At 40.2% G+C, this 21,329-nt stretch overlaps 1 protein-coding gene across 1 annotated transcript in view; it reads right to left on the minus strand.

Moving 5' to 3' along the window:
* Nucleotides 1–3,149: 3,149 nt before the first annotated feature.
* Nucleotides 3,150–21,329, minus strand: part of acvr1c (activin A receptor type 1C) — a gene marked incomplete at its 3' end in the record, with an annotated part of 294,391 nt that continues 276,211 nt past the window's right edge. Inside the window, exons 7-9 of the mRNA XM_084310466.1 lie at nucleotides 5,253–5,377; nucleotides 4,965–5,095; nucleotides 3,150–3,275 (exon numbers count right to left, since the gene is read on the minus strand). Of these exons, the coding sequence (XP_084166592.1) occupies nucleotides 3,150–3,275; nucleotides 4,965–5,095; nucleotides 5,253–5,377 (382 nt within the window). The remainder of the gene's footprint in view (nucleotides 3,276–4,964; nucleotides 5,096–5,252; nucleotides 5,378–21,329) is intronic.

Consider the following 21,329-nt stretch of genomic DNA (forward strand, 5'->3'; position numbering starts at 1 on the left):
TAGAAAATCATGGCGGATATGAACCCTGGAGTTTTTATAAAAACAAGCAGTTACATCTGAAACCCAGACTTTGACAAACAAGATCATTTCACATGTTAGAAGACATGAAGAAAATACAAGTACATTGGCATGATGTCATTACAACACTGTAGATACAGTACACACTCACTCACTCACTCACGGAGGCACGCTCGCACACACACACACACACACACACACACACACACACACACACACGCATGTATGCATATTTTACACATACACAGCAGGGTCTACATTTGCAGCATTCAGCATATTTATGCTTTGTAGATGAAATGGTAACACTTTGCTTTAGGGGCACAATGATAATAATGAAGTACCCATAGGAACTAACGAGGAACTACTGTATTACCTTGAATCGACAAATCCATTATTCATAAAGTCCTGCACATTAAGATTTGTAGATATGGTGTACATAAAAACCTTGGAAAACATTTTTCGTGCTAAGAGTAAAAGCCTACCAGTTTGTATTCAATGTCTCTTTCAACCTAGAGAAGGAAAGTATAATTTAAGAGGGTTGTGTATTCTTAAAACATGTAAAAGGTAAGAACTAATGTAAAAGCTAGATGCGTTTCAATTTTGGGAGTTAAATTATGGAATAGCCTTAGTGACAGGTTGAAGTTGTGTACTTCTCAGGGGAGATTTAAAAAAGCCTTAAAGGATAAAATAATTCAGGAGTACAGTTGAGTAAAACATCAAACATTATGTAAACATTATATTTAGTTTTTAAGAATTTGTAAAGGATAGGCAAAAATAAGCATGTGCTTCAGCCTATTCCTTTTTTTCAGTCGTTGATTTTGGATTTTGTGTTTGAGTTTGCCTTGAATATGTACATTTGTGATTTTCAATTTTTTTTTTAAATGTTTTGCAAGTCCACACGGGTGTGTTTGATTTGTCTGTAAACAAGACCGTAAAATAAACGTCATTCAATCATTATATTATGCTATAACCGATTAGCCAGCAGTTCAAGTCTCAGACCTGACCTCAGACCAGTCTCAGTGAAATCCTTCCAGAATGGCTTCAACTTCGCCTCACAATAGTTTAGTTAAAAAACTGCCCTCTAAAAGTTAACAGTTTAATAATATTTGTTCCTACGTTTTGTTAGCATTATAGTTCCTCACTGGTTGGACTGCACATTTATATACCACTTTTATACAAAGTGCTTTACAGTTCGTTCCTCACATTCACCCATTCACTCACTGACGGTGGAGGCGACATGCAAGGTGCCAACCTGCTCATCGGGAGCAGTTAGGGGTTAAGTGTCTTCCTCAAGGACAACCGGAGCCGGAATCGAACCAGGAACCTTCTGATTACCAGACAACTGCTCTTCCTTCTGAGCCACTGTCACACCGTGGTTCCTAGTTACAGTACTTAATAATTATCTGTGCCTTCTAAAGTGTTACTGGTTTCTGAGTTGGCAAGTTGAAGTATGATCTTCAGAAATGAATAGAACTGGATTCAGAACCAGAATCAATAATACAGTACAGAGTCCATGCTTCCAGTGTGAAGAAATCCAATCACGGGTCGAGTATAAATGCAAAACATACAGTATACATTCATAATGTATATATAGCACTGCATTGAAGTCATCTACAAGGTGCTGTACCGAAGGCTTAGTTTAGATGTACAGTACATTATATAGGAAATAATTAATGTAAATACATAACATGTACGTGTGTCTCTTTTCATTAACAATTAGCTCATCTTTACATTGCAAGCAAGATAAATAACTTGGATAAGATCTTGTAAAACAAAATGAAAAACTGTTTAGATGTTCAATATTATTATTATTATCATTATATTATTAATACCAGCATCACAAGCCAGGTGAGAAAGCTGCTCTTCTTGTGGTCTAAGACGGCCCAGAAAAAAACAGAGTGCTAAAACTCAGTGATTGTCATTGTGATGTCATTGTGATGTCATTGTGATGTCACAGTGATGTCACAGTGATGTCATTGGGCATAACGTCTGGAGCTGTACCGTAGACCCAGGGGAATGATCTAGCGTACAGGTTTTCAAAACCGAGGACACTTAAGATAAATAAAATTAAAATCAGTGTCCCATTCAACGGAGCAGCTCCAGACTCTCATGACATCATCACACGTCTGAGCGCTCTGGTCTCTGGATGGGAGTAGCTCACAATCACAGACATGGGACTGAACGTTCCTCGGCCATGGAGATAACATACAGGGACTTCTTCATTTGGGTGGCGTTCCCCTTTTAGTGGGAGAAATTATTTTAGTTAATCGTTTTAGTGTCATGGTAACATGGTTAGTGTCGTGGTGATGGGGTTAGTATCGTGGTGACGGGGTTTAGTGTCATGGTAATGGGGGGTTAGTGTTGTGGTAATGGGGTTAGTATCGTGGTGAACAGGGTTTAGTGTCGTGGGAACGGGGGTTTAGTGTCATGGTAACGGGGGTTTAGTGTCATGGGAACGGGGGTTTAGTGTTGTGGTACCAGGGTTTAGTGTCGTGGTAACGGATACCAGTCACAGTTAAGGGTGTAACCTCCAGTCGCTCAGCGCGCCACCTGCCACTACATCTACAAAATATGGCACGAAAGCATTTCCATGTGCAACTTGAAGCTTTGGGCACTTTTAAACAAACGACTGAGGTAGCAAAATAATAATCTCTATAAACGTTCTTCTTCTTCTTCTTCTTCTTCTTCTTCTTCTTCTTCTTCTTCTTCTTCTTCTTCTTCTTCTTCTTCTTCTTCTTCTTCTTCTCTTCTTCTTCTTCTTCTTCTTCTTCTTCTTCTTCTTCTTCTTCTTCTTCTTCTTCTTCTTCTTCTTCTTCTTCTTCTTCTTCTTCTTCTTCTTCTTCTTCTTTCTTCTTCTTCTTCTTCTTCTTCTTCTTCTTCTTCTTCTTCTTCTTCTTCTTCTTCTTCTTCTTCTTCTTCGGATTGAGAACAAGCTGTTCAGTCACATCACGTATGGCTGTCCTGGACGTCTCCCACGGTGCTTTGGCATCAACGATTGGGTGTTTACAGTGTGTAGGCGTCTCCCTCGAGTCGCTACCTCAGGCCCCCCCCCCCCCCCCCCCCCCTCCCGCCCGCGGTGACTCCCGGTAAGTCCGCTGCCAGCGCCAGCGCCGGTCCGAGAGCAGATCCGGCTAGTCTTTGACGTCCTTGACGACGGTCACCTGAGAGACGGTCTTCTTGACGCGCAGGGCGGTGAGGCGCGCCGCAGGGTTGGCGTTCCAGCTCTCGCGCATCAGCTTCCCCATCACACGCAGAGCCTGGAGACACAGATTCAGATTCCTTTTATCGTCGCGTCATTCAGTACTTTACAGAACAGAAAGAGTGAAGTTCACTTTGTTGTGGTTCCCTCGACCATAGCAGCATCCAATAATATAAATTAAATAAAATTTGCATAGAATAAGAATAAAATAAGATAAAATATGACTAAAATAAAGATGACTATATACAGTTCTAAAAAGTGTGCAGTGCAGATAACAGGATACATTTACACAGTGGTAAATGTTTCAAGTTTGCTTTTATTTGTCACGTATAAAGTACATGTACATTACAGTGAAATGCTTGGTTCTGTATGAGCCTCCTGAGAATGTGCTTCATACAGTAAATAAAAGTCCCAACACTATACAAATATACAATATACAATATACAAAGAATGACATCACGCCATAAATCCATCTCTACAGACTGTGTATTTTTTTCAAATGTAGCCAAGCGTAAAGACCCTAACCCTGTCAAAACAGCAGTCAAAGTGTATATTTTTAGCAATACGTTTGTTTACCAATAGGTTAAATGTTATTAGTGAAATATGAGTTTTGGAAATCTAGTCGGAAACATGCGAATATCGACGCTAGGAAATGTGTGCCACCATTTTGTTTGTAGTCATATGAGGAGAGGAGACCCAGGGCTTTCGATGGGCTTTGTAATTTCGAAAAACGACACTACCTAGCCCCTTTCGTGACTGTGATGCACCGAGTGAATCCACAGTCACTCTCAGCTACGCCGCGACCAGGCTAAAAAGAAACTACCAAGCGTGATCGGGGGGCTCGGGGTGGGTCAAAAATATATCAGATATGAATTTCAAAGATACCCAGCGTACAATATGGGTTTAACACAGCTTTACAGTGGGGTCTGGAAGCTCGGAGTTGCTAATAAACAGTTTAAATCATTGTTACAAAATGAGTGGTACTTACAGAGCGAGCTGTCTATTTCCGCCATTGGTGTCACCGCGCATGCGCACCAGGCAGCCAAACGCTTGGTAGTTTCTTTTTAGCCTGGTCGCGGCGTAGCTGAGAGTGACTGTGGATTCACTCGGTGCATCACAGTCACGAAAGGGGCTAGACACTACCCAGCTCAAGCCAGCTCCTGTCAATCATATGACTTGTGGATACACTTTTTTATTTATCTTATTTTTCGGGATTATCGCCCACAAACCTGAACGTTATTGGCATACATTATTTACCTTTATGTGAACGTCTAGCAAAAAACAGCGTTGCAATCTGATGAAAAATGTCGGAGAAATCTACATTCTAAACAAGTAACTGTACTTACAGTAGATTTCATTCACGGTTTTTGCTGCACGCCTGGTGATACTGAATCCGGATTGAACGCCATTGGAAAGGGGCGATTTGGCCTGATCCATAGATGTGCGACTTGTATAGGCCTGATATTACATATTCTATAATCATATTTCAAATATCATGTGTCCGGATGGCAGAATTCAGTACTGTATCTACGAAACCTTCTGTTTAATCATCTTCCCTTTATTCATTTGCTTAGATTTTTCATGTCTGGTAAAGAACAATTCTAAGGTAGTTTTTAAGTTATTTCTCCGGCAGCGCACGCAAAAATATGGATTCCGGCAGCGCAGGGGAAGACATACATTAACACAAAAGTAACACACAGACTAACTAACTAACGTTAGATGTGTGATAAAACAGGCTCCTCCTCACCTCACAGCTCTGCCACTGATTAGGGATGTTGGGTCTCAGCTTCTGGTCACAGACCACCTTCCTCATGTCTTCCACGGACGGATCTGAAGGCACCAAGTCATAGTAAGGCAACTGGAAATCCTCGTGGAATCCTGTCAAAAAGGACAAGAAGGCAGAATTTCCTTTTATCACGACAAGATTACTTTTCATCAGATGATTGTCGCGCTTGATACGCACACAAGCGCCCGGGCAAAACAAGAAGCACTACGTTGTGTGTGTGTGTGTGCGTGTGCGTGTGTGTTAACATACCCCTGACTGAGCATCTCCTGGCTAGCTCCCAGAACACCAGCCCCAGAGAGTAGATATCAGCCCGCTTGAACGACTCAAAGCTGCTCATATTGATTGTATCGTCCAGGATTTCTGGGGCCATGTACCTATAGAGGATGCAGAGGATGTAGAGGACATAATATAAATAACTATTTGTATAAATGTGTTTATTTTCCATCACATTGTTTAATAATCTACTGAACATGTATCAGCATCATCTACACCTTTACCCTCATTGAGATGAACATGTATCATCATCTACACCAGACCTGGGCATTGTAATCTGGCTCGCGGGATGATTCTGACCGGCCCGCGAAAGATTACATGATAATTCGATTATTTTTTTTATATATATATTTTTTTATAATTCTTTTCATGTCAACGTTCACACGCACAATATACGCTTACCTAGGATTTGACTTGATTCAACAACAAAGCAGTCAGGGCAAGCCGAAAACGGTCGAAAGTGTGGTTATTTGAAGTTTGGATTTTTTTTTCACAACTGAGGTAGGTAGATTACATTTTTAGAGACTAAAGTACAGAAAAAAGGTACCGTTGGGTACCGGTATCGATTCACAGGTACCGGTACCGTATCGGTTCAAATGTGAACGGTACCCATCCCTACTGAACACACAACTGCAGGGCAGGGGCATTTTTGCTCATGAAATGCATAGCCATGTGAAAGCCTTCATGACAAAGTTGCAATTCATTTCAAGGCAACTACTGTAGGCAGCAACAATCTCAAACACATGAAAACCCTGAAAGAAGTCAAACCATCAGCTGATCACCGGCACAGGTACTGATCCATGTTGGGAGCACTGCATGATGAATTTTCAAGGCGTTTTCAAGATTTCAAAAAGGTTGAGGATGAAATGCAGCTGGTTTCCTCTCCCTTTACCTGCAGTGTTGATAGTTGTTCAGCTTGAACTCATTGACCTGCAGTCTGATTCACTACTGAAAGAGCACTTTAAGTCAGCATCACTGCTAGAGTTCTACTCTGCTCTCAAGGAGGAGAACTTTCCAAACATGAGGAGACATGCTCAGAAGATGTTGGTTCTTTTTGGATCCACCTACATATGTGAACAGACATTCTCAGTCATGACGTTTACCAAGTCCACGTACAGATCCTCTCTCACTGATGAACATCTGGCAGCTGTGCTTCGCATCTCCACCTCAGACATGCAACCTGACTTTGATGGACTTGTTAAAGCTCAACAGAGACTGGATTTCTCACACTGAATGAAATTTTTTTTTCTTTTTTTTGCACAGTTCTGAAAACATTAAATGTTTAATATAGGCATGTAAAGTAAAAAAGGCTACAAAACTGGGACACTTTTCTTTACACAGTTCAGTGACATGTCTTGTTTATTTTGGCTATAAGATGTTTAGAAAGCTAAGAAAATCCTTGTTTCAATAGTATATGAAACTCAAAATGCCCTTTGTTATTAATTTTTCACATTTTGTTTATCATTTTGGAAATAAATTATATTTGAATAAATGATATATTTTAAAGCTAACCTGACCTTTTAATTGCCAAATAATAACATACACTCTTACCAAGGGTCAAAACAATGCCATTTACTGCTTTTTATATAGAAATAAAATGTATATTATGCATAATTGAGTTTGGAATTTTGGCCCGGCCCTCCAACATATTTTCAGTTGCTCATTCGGCCCCCTGGGAAAAATAATTGCCCACCCCTGATCTACACATTTACCCTCATTGAGATGAACATGTATCATCATCTACACCTTTACCCTCATTGAGATGAACATGTATCATCATCGTAATGTAGATCTTCACACAGGGTGAGGAGATATATTGCAATGAATGAAAATGTAAGTGTCATTATTTGCTCTCTGATTAGATATTTATTTGTTTGGTATAGATGTATGGGCACCCTGACTTGATGTTGTATGTATACTGATGCTGTAAACAGAAAAAGAAAAATATTTAAAAAAGTTTAAAAAAAGAAAAACATGTATCATCATCTCTACCTTTACCCTCATTGAGGTCAAGGTCAAGGTCAACTTTATTTATATAGCACATTTAAAACCAACCGAAGTTGCACCAAAATGCTTCACAATAAAAAAAAACAGAGAAATACTAAAAAATACAATATAAAAACTGAGAAATACAAAAAAATACAAAATACAGTATACACAAAATCAGAAGCTGCAATACATTAAAACAATCACGACACGACCGGGGATGTATGGCTTACTAAGCCTCAAAACGCCAAAGAAAATAGGTGAGTCTTTAGCTGAGCCTTAAAATTCTCTAGGGTCTGAGCAGACCTAATTTGTAGTGGAAGACTGTTCCACAATTTAGGGGCAGCCACTGCAAAAGCACTCGGTCACCTTTTGTTTTTAGCCTAGACCTTGGGACATCTAAAAGTAGTTTGTTTGATGACCTCAGTGCTCTAGCTGGAGTGCAAGCATGGAGAAGTTCAGCTATGTACTGAGGGGCCAGACCATTTAAAGCTTTAAACACAAACATCGCAATTTTAAAATCAATCCTGAAGTAAACAGGGAGCCAGTGCAGAGAAGCTAGTACTGGTCTAATGTGCTCACGCCTCTTAGTGCCAGTCAAGGCGTTCTGCACTAGCTGCAGGCGTCGTAGGAAGAGCTGGTCGAGACCCACATACAGAGCATTACAGTAGTCCAGCCTTGACGATATGAAAGCATGGATGACCCTCTCCAGGTCTTTGGGAGAGGGGTAGGGCTTTATCTTTGCCAGGAGCCCAAGTTGAAAAAAGGAGCCTTTAACCACAGACCCAATCTGTTTGTCAAGTTTCAGATCACTGTCAAAAGTGACACCAAGGCTTTTTATAAAATTTCGTTTTTTGGCATCGAGGGGCCCTAAAACACCAGCCGAGTTTCCCAAGCGGTCCAGATGCCCAAACACATTTACCTCCGTCTTGCCGTCTCTTGCAGGTCTTGGGATATTTCAATGTTTTGGCTAATTTTGATTTAAATTGTATAATTCCCATTTTAAAATGTTTTACCATGGTATGTTTGGTATCTTTTTTTTTAAGCACAGCCTCACATATATGACCTGACAGTTAGTTTTCATATTGTATAATACTGTATATACTGTATACTGCATAATGTACAACACAAAACACAAAATCGGATTGAGAAAATGTGTTATTTTTAGTATGAACCAATGCAAACATATCAAATCAAGGATATAACAGTGGAAATGCACCCTCAGGTAGCATATTTACATAAACAAAAGAGAACAGATCAGAATTCAATTTACAAAGCATTATTTTCTCCATACACAGGTAATAAACACAGACGAAATTTTGATTCTCAAATGGAAATGATCACCAGCATGCTTTTTTTTACAAAGTCAGTAAATGTAATTTTTTTTACAAATAAAAAGTAAAAAAAAAAAAAATACAGTAAAAAAGTAAAAAATAACTAAATAATTAAATTGTGGGATATTCAATATACATATATACAGTACACATATGACTAGAGTGCAGTCATATAGAGTGCAGGATGCCTGAGGCGTATCCAAAAAAAATATTGCACCTGTCAAACTGTAACGCCTTTTGACAGGTGTTACCTGTGTATACGTGGCATGGGGGTCTAGCTGCGGTCCTGGGGGTCTGCACGGCATGAACCGGAGGGGCTGAGGGGCTAAATCAGGATCACTGTCGGTCTTCCAGGGCGTCTGATCTCCTGCCTGATCTCCTGCCTGGGCTGGACGTCTTGGCCTGGCCTGGGTTGTCCTGCGTCGGACTGGAGCAGGCTGCTCATCATGTCTGCACATAAATGGCACACACATTGTACATATAAAACACTGCTCATACAACACACACACTGTATATACACTCAATATTCCATTCTGTATATATTGCATACAAAGTCTGCAAACCTAGTAATAATAAAAAAGCAATAAACATCCATAATAAGTCTCTCACCTGTCTGGGTCATTTCTTGACCTGGATCTGGCTTGGGCACGCCCTGCCCCCCAGGCAAATCATTGCTGTAGACAATGACATGTAAAAATACATTATTTTCAACTTTTATGAACAGAGTAATAACTAAAACAAAAGCACTAATAATAATAATAATAATAATAATAATAATAATAATAATAATAATAATAATAATAATAATAATAATAATAATAATAATAATAATAGTCTCACCTGTCTTGGTTAGCCCTCCTTCCATGTCTCACTGAACTGGTTGAAGGCAGGGCTTCTGCTCCTTGCTCCTCCTCACTGTAGACATTCAACAAGGACTCTCTTGATGCACACTTATCATGTACACTTATCCTGTACATGTGCATTCATCATGTGCACTTATCATGTGCAAGCCTTTCTTTGCCTTTCCCAACAAGTCTGACTAAAACAAAAGCAATCAAAGTCCAAAATAAGTGTCTTTACCTTTCATTGTTGTCATCAGTGGACCTTTCGTTGTAGTCACCATCACCAACCAAAGATGGATCGTCAACGTTAGCATAGGATAGCTCAAACTACTACTACTAAAACGTCTACTAATACTACTACTACTGCTACTACAACTACTACTACTGCTACTACTACTACTACCACTACTATTACTGCTACTACTACTGCTACTACTACTGTTATAAAAGTCGAACTACTAACTACTAACTGTCCGACGAATTTCTCGCTCATGTGCAGGCTTGTTCTACTCTTTTTTTCTGGCAGTAACTTCCGCCTACTTCGATACTTCCTCCCAATCTGTTCTGTTTCATTCTAGCACAAAAAATTGTCAAGATATTGATAAAAATGTAACGCATGTAAAATTAAATCTGGCACATTTTACGCGTGCGTAAAAGTTTATTTAGCATCGAATTGAAATGATCCTGGTTGAGTCATTTATTGGTTTATCAACACAAAATAAAAAGTAGCGTGTAGTTTCAAGGCCACGTCATAATGCCACGCCGAAAAAAACCCGGAAATGGACTACGTTTTCGGTACAGAGCGTCACAAACTGATGACGTCACTTCATCACGGCGCCGTGAGCCGCGACCGGGAACCGTTAAGATTTAGGAAGTTTAGATCCATCCAAATCTTAATGTCGGCAAGAGCGGCCAGCAGAGGTTCAAGACAGTCATTGCACTCTACTTTCAGAGGAAGGTAAATTTGGACATCTTCCACATTGCAGTGAAAGGAGACATTATGTTTGCGTAGAATAGAACCTAAGGGCAGCATGTATAAAGAAAATAACAAGGGACCCAGGATGGAACCTTGGGGAACACCACAGGTAAGAGGGGCCACATTTGAGGAGAATTCACCCAGATGGACAGAGAAACTCCTATCAGTCAGGTACGACTGAATTAACATAAGGGCAGCACCTCTGATACCAACACACTGTTCTAGGCGGGATAAAAGGGTCTTATGATCCACTGTATCAAAGGTAGCGGTCAAATCCAGTGTTACCATAATAGCATCACACCCAGAGTCCACAGTTAAAATAAGGTCATTGAACATTTTTAAAAGAGCAGTCTCAGTACTATGACGAGGTTTAAAACCCGACTGAAACTTCTCATAGATGTCGTTTGTCTCTAAACAGAAAGGGCAGTTTCGAGATATGACTAAAATTTGAGAGAACAGAAGGGTCCAAATTAGTTTTTTTGATTAGTGGCTGCACTATAGCGTGTTTAAAAGAAGTTGGAAAAATTCCTGAACTAAAACAAACATGCACCAAAACAAGAATAAAAGAGCCAACTGAATCAAAAACCTCTTTTAAAAGGCGAGAAGGAACACTGTCAGAGAGGCAGTTAGTGGGCCGCAACTCACGAACAACATCGGACAGTGAGGTCAAGGATATGGGTTTAAACTCCTCAAAAGCAGCTGGGCACACAGGTAGAACCGAGGGGTCAAGGGCAGCAAGAGGGGGTGCAGACCGAAGAGACGAGATTTTGTCAACAAAGAAATTAAAAAAATCATTACAGAGAGCAGGCGATGGTACAACAGGGGCAGTATCACGAGGGTTTACAAGAGAGTCAAGAGTATTAAATAGAACCCTGGGTTTGCTAATATTCTTAGAAATAAGATTGGAGATATACTCAGTTTTAGCAGCCTTCATGGCTCTCTGATACTCCATTAGACAGTCCTTTAGAATCCCAAACGAGACATGCAACTTATCCTTCTTCCACTTTCTTTCAGCGCGCCTGCATGAGCGTCTGAGCACACGTTATTTATCCATGGTTCCGAAGGAGCCCTGAGGTGTTTGCTCCTCAATGGGGTAATAGAGTCTAGGATGCTGGTGCAAGTGGAGTTAAAAAGTGCAACAAGCTCCTCTACATTAAGGGCATTAAACCCATCCACACTAGAAAGCACAAAGTCATTACAAGCTGTATGGAAATTCAGCGCAGTGTCTGTGTTTATAGCACGAAAACGGTGTGCAGGAGGACGAATAGCAACTACAGAGCATGGGACAACAGCAGAAAATAAAACAGGCATATGATCAGAAATACAAGCACTATCACATATTTCTTTTACACAGACACTCAAACCATGAGACAGCACTAGGTCTAATGTGTGTCCTTTTTTGTGCGTTGGACCAGAGACCCACTGAGTGAGATTGAAAGACTCAATTAGAGACAAGAAGCTTTTAGCCAGAGGACTGGATTCACAACAAACATGAATGTTCATATCACCAGTGATTAGAAAATGATCGAAAGCCACCATGGTTTCAGACAGAAAGCCTTTGCCGGTAGTCCGTGGGGCGCTGAGAAATGTACAGTCGGGAGGGAGGAGTTCAGAGAAAGGTATGGACTCATCGACATGTAGCCAGGTCTCCGTTAGAAACATAAAATCCAGTTTACGGGAAGTGAAAAAATCATTCAGAAGAAATTTCTTGTTTGATAGCGATCTGGCATTAATCAGAGCCATATTCAAAGTGATGTTTGGCGTCACACTGGTCGCAGCACGTCGTAGCGGGCACAAGTTAGTGTGGATAGCCCCTTCGCTACGGGCTCTCAGCTGCCCAGGTAGAGGCACCGTCGTTGTTGTAGTCTGCAACATTTCTAGGTTATTCTGATGATTTGTGATCATCCCTACTCTATGGCTTGTAGGTCTATTATTTACTATAACCTGTATAATTGAATTTAAATTATTAATATCAATGTTATAATGGCACAGGCTACAATCCATACGATTTTCAATACTCGGAATAGCTGATGTGGAATATCTAGCAGGGGTATAGCGTCAGTCTGCAAGACTGGCTAGATGGCAGGAGAAGTTGAAAGATAGAACCGAGACTCCTTTATAGCTGGGATGAAGTTTATCAGGTTTGTACAAATCCCTCAGCGTCCAAAATGAATAAAAATGGCCAATGTATTCGTAGCCATATGCTGGACAGAAATTTCGCAGCCACTGATAAGTAAGCACGACTAAAAAACTCTGAACTCCAGCGGAGGGTTGGAATTAGACCGGAGAAAATGCACACTTTGCCAAGGCAGTTTATTTGTTTTGCAATAGCTTCATAGTCCTGATGGAGCTTCTTTGATTGCCTGCCTCTAATGTCATTTGTCCCAGCGTGCACAATGATATTTGCAAGATTGCGACCCCCCTCGCATTTCCCTCACAATGGTTTGATCAACTGCCTCCCACCCCCAGCAGTCAGTGGCGCATGCAGGTAGGCTACAGTGAGTGTGTGGGAATCACCGTGACCGAATCATTCAGTCATTGGTGGCAGACCTTTCCAGTAAGTTGTTCAAACAAAGGATATGTTAGACATGTCTTTACTTCTACCACTCAATACAATAAAACACATTTATAATCATAACCGTCTCTTCATTTTCACTGCATTGAATTACAGGTCACTCTTTATGTTAGCTAGCGGTTAGCTCACGTTTGCTAGCTAGCTAGTAACAACCAGTGTTTGTGTATTTGACTAGCTAAGCTATCTACCTGGTAGATCGAAGCCCATTAGAGTTTGAGTTGATTAGGATCCCCATTAGCTGTTGCATGATAACAACTAGTCTTCCTGGGGTCCACACAAAACATTACTTTCGACAAGACTTTTACAGAACAGTAAATAAAAAACTGATTTCCGAAGTCCATTTTCCTTCAAGCATTGACTTTCATATTTTCCATCATATACCACTTATTTTCTGATTTTCATTTAATTAATCAATAATGGTAATACAATAAGAATAGCCTTCAATTCAACTACCTACCTGAAATGAAAATAAAAGAGAAGAATGAATTATAGAATGATAGAAGATAATATGATAGAAGCCCATCTCCTACTGTAAATAACCTGCACACTGTGTGTGTGTGTGTGTGTGTGTGTGTGTGTGTGTGTGTGTGTGTGTGTGTGTGTGTGTGTGTGTGTGTGTGTAGCCAGCCAACCAGGTAGAACATGGCAGAAAAAAGAAAAAATACCGACATCAGAGCAATTTTCAGTACACCAAAACGCAAAGTAGGAACCCTAGTAGCCTAATATCTCAAAGACTTACACTAGTTGAAATATGTTCATAAGAAAGAGGTGAAATGCTAATGGTAATGTTTCATAATGATGTCATTAGGCAGAGCAGGCAAGATATGGTAAACAAACAGCAGAGCTGGGGACAGATAGGCAGGAACAGACTGCCAGTGTATTCATAAGTGTATTGCTCTCCTTAATGTAGAATGATGTGGTGACTGTGCAGACTCAGGGAGGAGGCAGAGGAAGTGAGAAAGAGACCCAAGAGTTACAGGTAATGGAAATATCAGACAGCTTAAACTTAAAGTGTAGGATAACATCCCTAGTAAAAAAAAACGCTATAGGAATCTATACGTTTTTGGAACCCTATAGGAATCCTTTACGATCCCATAGGATTTTGAGACAGTTCTATAAGAATCCTATAGGATTCTTCTCATGGATTATTATGGGTTTGGTTCCAAAAATGTATAGAGATTCTTATAGGATTCCCATAGCATTTTCTGACTAGGGATAACAAATTAAGCCACAAATACTTGGATCATATGTTCTTTTAACTAGTGTTTTAGTGCGCAGGCGCTTCCAGTTTGAACCTCATTGTCGGAAAAGCAGAAAAAATGTTATGATATTTTTTTCTAGTTATTCTTGAAAAGAGAATCACACATTCCATTATTCTATGGATAGTAAAAAAAACTCACTGCAGAAAGTACAGAAAACAATGAAAAACTAATTTAATATATAGTGCAACATTAACTGAGCTTTAAAGTGAAAAGAGCAGCTTTATTGGTCAAGATTGCAGAAAGGTAGGTAGGTGGTAGGGCTGGGCGATTCTTGCTAAAATGTGAATCACGATTTTTCTAAGAATTGAGATCACGATTCTCTCACCCGATTCTTATTTTTTCAATAAAATCATTTATTGCACTCTTTCTTAAACAGACAACATAACATATATGAAAGTGTTTGACTTAAACTTAAAAGTCTCTTGTAACATACAAAATAACTCAAGTCAGAATCGTCATCATTTAAAAAAGTTAAGTAAAAAGTAAAGACATTTTTTATAATTATTGCAAGTTGCTGTACTCTGATATATTATAGTTCCGTTCCACAGTGGGTCTTCATCACAGTGGGTCTTCATCAGTCTTCATCACAGTGGGTCTTCATCACAGTCTTCATCACAGTGGGTCTTCATCACAGTGAGTATTCATCACAGTGGGTCTTCATCACAGTGGGTCTTCATCACAGTGGGTCTTCATCACAGTGGGTCTTCATCACAGTGGGTCTTCATCACAGTGGGTCTTCATCACAGTGGGTCTTCATCACAGTGGGTCTTCATCACAGTCTTCATCACAGTGGGTCTTCATCACAGTCTTCATCACAGTGGGTCTTCATCACAGTGGGTCTTCATCACAGTGAGTCTTCATCACAGTGGGTCTTCATCACAGTGAGTCTTCATCACAGTGGGTCTTCATCACAGTGGGTCTTCATCACAGTGAGTCTTCATCACAGTGGGTCTTCATCACAGTGGGTCTTCATCACAGTCTTCATCACAGTGGGTCTTCATCACAGTCTTCATCACAGTGGGTCTTCATCACAGTGGGTCTTCATCACAGTGAGTCTTCATCACAGTGAGTCTTCATCACAGTGGGTCTTCATCACAGTGAGTCTTCACCACAGTGGGTCTTCATCACAGTGGGTCTTCATCACAGTGAGTCTTCATCACAGTGGGTCTTCATCACAGTGGGTCTTCATCACAGTGGGTCTTCATCACAGTGGGTCTTCATCACAGTGAGTCTTCATCACAGTGGGTCTTCATCACAGTGGGTCTTCATCACAGTGGGTCTTCATCACAGTCTTCATCACAGTGGGTCTTCATCACAGTGAGTCTTCATCACAGTGGGTCTTCATCACAGTGGGTCTTCATCACAGTGGGTCTTTATCACAGTGGGTCTTCATCACAGTGGGTCTTCATCTTCATTTACTCTGTCTATTGCTTTTTATTACAGGTTAAAAACTGTCAGGTATTAAACTGTGTGGGTTTTATACCAAACAGAGAAGGTAAAGACGACTTTGAACTGTTGAACAGTAATTTTTTTATTGCACTGTAATTTTTTTTTTATCTATTCTATTCTACTATTTTATTGCACTGCACTATTGCACTATTTTACTCTGTCTATTTTATCTTACTCTGTTTATTATCGTCTATTTAAAACTTAATCAAACCATAAACAAGGTGGCCTGTTGGGATGTTAGATCCTAATGTGAAAAACTGTGATTTTATATGTCTGCACTTTATGTGCTCATTTTATGCCTGTCTTTTTTCTGTTGTGAAGCACTTTGAGCTGCAGTTTCTGTATGAAAGGTGCTATACAAATAAAGTGTATTATTATTATTATTATTATTATTATTATTATTATTATTATTATTATTATTATTATTATTATTATTATTATTATTATTATTATTATTATTATTATTATTATCACAATGGGTCTTCATCACAGTGGGTGATGCAACATCTACTATGGAGACTAGGGATGCACCGATATGAAAATTGGCCGCCGATACCGATACCGATTGTTCAACTAACACCATCGGCCGATACCGATACCGATATTTGTATATTTGTATATAAGTATTTGTAAATCTTTTTTTTTTTTTTTTTTTTTTTTTAATGAAACTACTGTATATTTGTATGTGTATGTTTGTATTTGTAGGCCTCTTTACTTACTTAAAAAAAGGAAACATCAAGAAATATGTTTATGGTATCACTATCTCTCTCCCAGTATCGTCTTGCGGCCTGCAGAGGGATACTATTTTCTCAACCAGAGCTTTCAACCAATGCAATGGAACCATTCTTGCGGCCTGCAGCGGGATACTATTCTCTCAACCAGAGCTTTCAACCAATGCAATGGAACCATTTTGATTGACAGTCGATTCGGCCAATTACGCCACACCGCTAGCACCCACCTCCTGCTGTCCTTACCACCAATCGGCAAGCGTTTATGCATTTTTCTACTTCCGGGCATGCCGCCATTGCTCTGTTTGCGAGAGCAGAACACATTTAACGTAGCTACGTTAGCTGCCCGGCCCGCCGACCGGCGCTCCACGCATGACCAAATGAGACATAATGATTTTACTGCAACAAATGTTATAATAAAACAAAGCCTTTCTATACATTTGTCTGGTTGAAAACTTTATTAACAGATTGCAGAATGTGTAGTTGGGTACGGAATGAGCAACGGAATGGAACCGAGCTATGAACGGACTAACGGAGTAATGCCTTGTTTACTGCTATCTTCGGGTAAATAATATGCTTGTTATTGAACGTGTAACACTTCATTTTAACAGCAGATACTTTCTTAAATGCCATCTTCCCGAGAGAGGGTGTTGACGGGGAGTTGTGTTATTAATAGCATTGAACAGCTAACCGAAAGCTAGCGTTAACTATTGTTAAAGGTTTAGCCATAACGTTACCTTGGCTAAAGTTGGGACTATTCATAATGCAGCAATAATGGCTGCAGACCTGCAAGCAAAGTACAGCAAGTTGACAAAGGAGTATTCCAACGCAAATCATATTTTCACCAGTAAGTTAGTCTTGCATCTCCCGGTAGCTAATGAACGGACTCGGAGTAATGCCTTGCTGCTATGGGTAATAATAATATGCTGATGTTATTGTCCGTGTAACACTAACTATATAACGCTAATGCCACAAAACGAATGCCTTGTTAATCATAAATAGTTACTTTGATGCAGTAGCACTAGCTTGTGTGTGTGTGTGTGGGGGACGGCGGGCGTTGTGCAGGTGGGTCGCGAGTGAACTTTTTTTTTTTTGCCTTTTGACGCTACACAAATTGATGGGTATTTATCGGCGACTGCTATCGGCACATTTGAGCTTATCGGCCGATAGGCCGATAGCAGTCAACAAGGCACTTATCGGCCGATACCGATACCCGACCGATATATCGGTGCACCCCTAATGGAGACTGGAGAAATGGATGGAGAAACGCTGCAGTGCGACGAGAGTTCAACCTGTTTTGCTTGAGATTAGATTCCCGTGGTTTTAGTGACGGACTGGTCCCGATTGTAGAGTTGCTTCAGAGTGAAAGGTTTTGTATGAATCCTAAAGAGGAGCTTGCTGGCCGCGACACGTGGTCGAGGTCGTCACGGTAAGTCAAAGTCAAAGTCAGCTTTATTGTCGCTTCTCATAATGTGCAACATTTTATTTCGTTTCCCCCTTCCCACGGTGTATATATATAAAAAAGAAAATCTAATATAAACATAAAGTAACATATAGGACACTATAAACATAAGTAACATATGGGACACGATGTACATACACTATACAAGACTATACAGTATAAACAGTGGCTACAAAATGAATGTATGATTGAAATAAATATAGGAGGTAAAAGAGAACTTAGTGCAAATCTTTTAGCGTTTAGCCTGGAGGCTAAGAACGCCCGGTTGATTTCTCATCAGCATTCCGACCGCATGCAGCCCCCAGATTCCAGTTTGCAGGTTCTCTGAAATAATCTGCCATTGATTTTGGCAGGTGGACTTCCTGTCACAGTGTGAGAGCCCCTGTTTCGTCAGGTTTGCTGATGACCGGGTGATTACGGTCTCCAGCAGGACCATGAGTTGGAGCCTCAGACAACGGATCAAAAGTGATGATTCATACTTTGACTTTCACTGAACTGCATCTACTTTTAGCACAGTGGAGACAGTACGTCAATACAGGCATTTATGACTAAATTACTTTCAATGCCAGCGCCGACTCCCATCTGCAAAAAGGCAGATTCTTGAGAAAGTTGCAGGGTTTTAATGTTGACAGAGCACTCTTGGAAATGTTTCAAGTCCATTTTCTTTTTTTAACTTTTGCAATGATTTGCTGGTTTGGCAACCTCAGCATGCAGAAATAGGCCGGGAAACATTGTTCAACTTTGCCAAAAGAGAGAAAAAGTTACCAGCTGAACTGGTTTAACTGTATTCAGTACTGACCTCTGTGTTCTGAACAGACTAACTATATTCAGTACTGACCTCTGTGTTCTGAACAGACTAACTATATTCAGTACTGACCTCTGTGTTCTGAACAGACTAACTATATTCAGTACTGACCTCAGTGTTCTGAACAGACTAACTATATTCAGTACTGACCTCAGCTCTACCAGCTCAATCAGTTAAGACAATTAGTATGCCTTCTTGGAAGGTCATATGTTGATCTAAGGTTATAGGTCATATGTTGATCTAAGGTTATAAGTCATATGTTGATCTAAGGTCAGGCCAAGATGTATATATTGCTTAATATATAACAATATAATTTGTCCAAAATTAAAAGTAAATAAGATTCTTTATATTGTTTGTTTCCTAAAATTAACACGTTGTGTTCCGTCCTGATCAAGTCTCCATTTCCAGCACCATTCAGCAACAATATTCAACATATTCTGCAGATCAGTTCATGTTCAACTAGTAAATGATATAGTCCACATATAATCATATTTATTCATTCTTTATCACTCTGCATACTGCATCACTCATTATCACTCTGCCTACTGCATTATTATCCAATCCAACTTTATTTATAAAGCGCTTTAACAGCCACAGGGGCACAAAGTGCTGTACAGAGGGGGCATAATAAAAAACTGTAAGCAGCACTAAAAAATAGATAAAAGAACAAGAGTACTAAAAAGAAAAAGAAAAAGGGTAAACATAGGCAACAATAAAAATTAAAATAGATGAGAGTACTTAAAAATATTTAAAAGCAAAGGACACAGTAACAAAACGATACAACAATAACACAATAAGATCATAAAATCAACAAGCTACATGGTGTCGAAAGCCAGAGAGAAAAGGTGGGTCTTAACGAGGCTTTTAAAATGGGACAGTGATGAGGCCTGCCTAATCTGCAACGGCAGCTCATTTCACATTTTGGGGGCGACAACGGAGAAAGCACGGTCCCCCCTGAGCTTACGCCTAGTTTTAGGCACTACTAGGAGCAGCTGGTCAGCTGACCTGAGAGAGTGGGAAGGTGCATAGAACTGCAACAGCTCAGAGAGGTAGGGTGGGGCAAGGTTATGAAGAGCTTTAAAAGCAAATAAAATAATTTTTAAATGAATCCTAAAATGCACGGGGAGCCAGTGGAGTGAGGATAAAATCGGTGAGATGTGCTCATATTTACGAGTGCCAGTTAAAAGACACACAGCGGCGTTCTGCACCATCTGAAGGCGAGCCACCGAGGATCCACTCACCCCTATATAAAGTGCATTGCAGTAATCCAGCCTAGTAGTCACAAATGCATGGATTACTGCTTCAAAATGCTGCGCCTGTAGGATGGGCTTAATTTTGGCCAGCTGCCTCAACTGGAAAAAGCCTACTGCATCACTCATTATTATCACTCTGCCTGCCTACTGCTGTACACGATGTGAAACCTCCCTAAATCTAGTTCCATCATTGTGAAAGTCCACCGGATCACAGAATTATGGGAGCCCATTGTTGCACTATGCTACACTATGCTACACTACACAAGCCATTAAACTAATGTTTCTTACAGTGCTGCAACCAAACCTCTCAAACATCTCCAAACTGTAATCAACCCATTATATTAGAGACAGTCTGTTGCTTTTAGATTAGATTAAAATGAATTGTCATCATAGGTAGGTAAGGGATATGTCTACAGATATGTAAAAAGGATTATATGCAGGTATGTACAGACAGATGTGGATATATATATATATATATATATATATATATATATATATATATATATATATATATATATATATATATATATATATATATATATATATATATATACGGTAAGAATAAATATATACGTTATTGTTCATGCTATCATATAGAGTTATATGGGTTATATGCATAAATCAAGGGATATATTGGTTGTCCTAACCTGATTTAGGTACACAGGTGTCTTGCTATGGTTTCCAGGGCTCTCACCTGTCACCTGCCAGTGACTTTGTTTCTGTACCAGTGAACAAGCCCTGGCTTTGCAGCTGGAGTCGCCTCATCACTATATGAACACAGCATGCTGTAATATGAACAGCTGCGAGGCGCTGATGGGCCAAGAGAAAGAAGACACCCCGTAGTCAGGGACACAGGTTCCATAAAACCAACAGAGCGACGGGGGAGAGATTAGTTCCTCCAGAGTCCCCCACTGCTCACAAACACCCCATCCTCACTGCTCACAAACACCCCATCCTCACTGCTCACAAACACTGCATTCCCACTGCTCACAAACACTCCATTCCTATTGCTCACAAACACTCCCTTCCCACTGCTCACAAACACTCCATTCCCACTGCTCACAAACACTCCATTCCTCACTGCTCACAAACACTGCATTCCTCACTGCTCACAAACACTCCATTCCTCCTGCTCACAAACACTCCATTCCTCACTGCTCACAAACACTGCATTCCTCACTGCTCACAAACACTGCATTCCTCACTGCTCACAAACACTCCATTCCTCACTGCTCACAAACGCTCCATTCCCTGCTGCTCACAAACACTCCAGTCCCACTGCTCACAAACACTCCATTCCCACTGTTCACAAAGACTCCAGTCCCACTGCGCAATTTATAGATATAACCTGTATATAGTGTATACATTAAATTCCGAGATC

The sequence above is a fragment of the Notolepis coatsorum genome (genome assembly GCF_963971535.1).
Source record: "Notolepis coatsorum genome assembly, chromosome: 3".
In the NCBI taxonomy this organism is placed as follows: Eukaryota; Metazoa; Chordata; class Actinopteri; order Aulopiformes; family Paralepididae; genus Notolepis; species Notolepis coatsorum.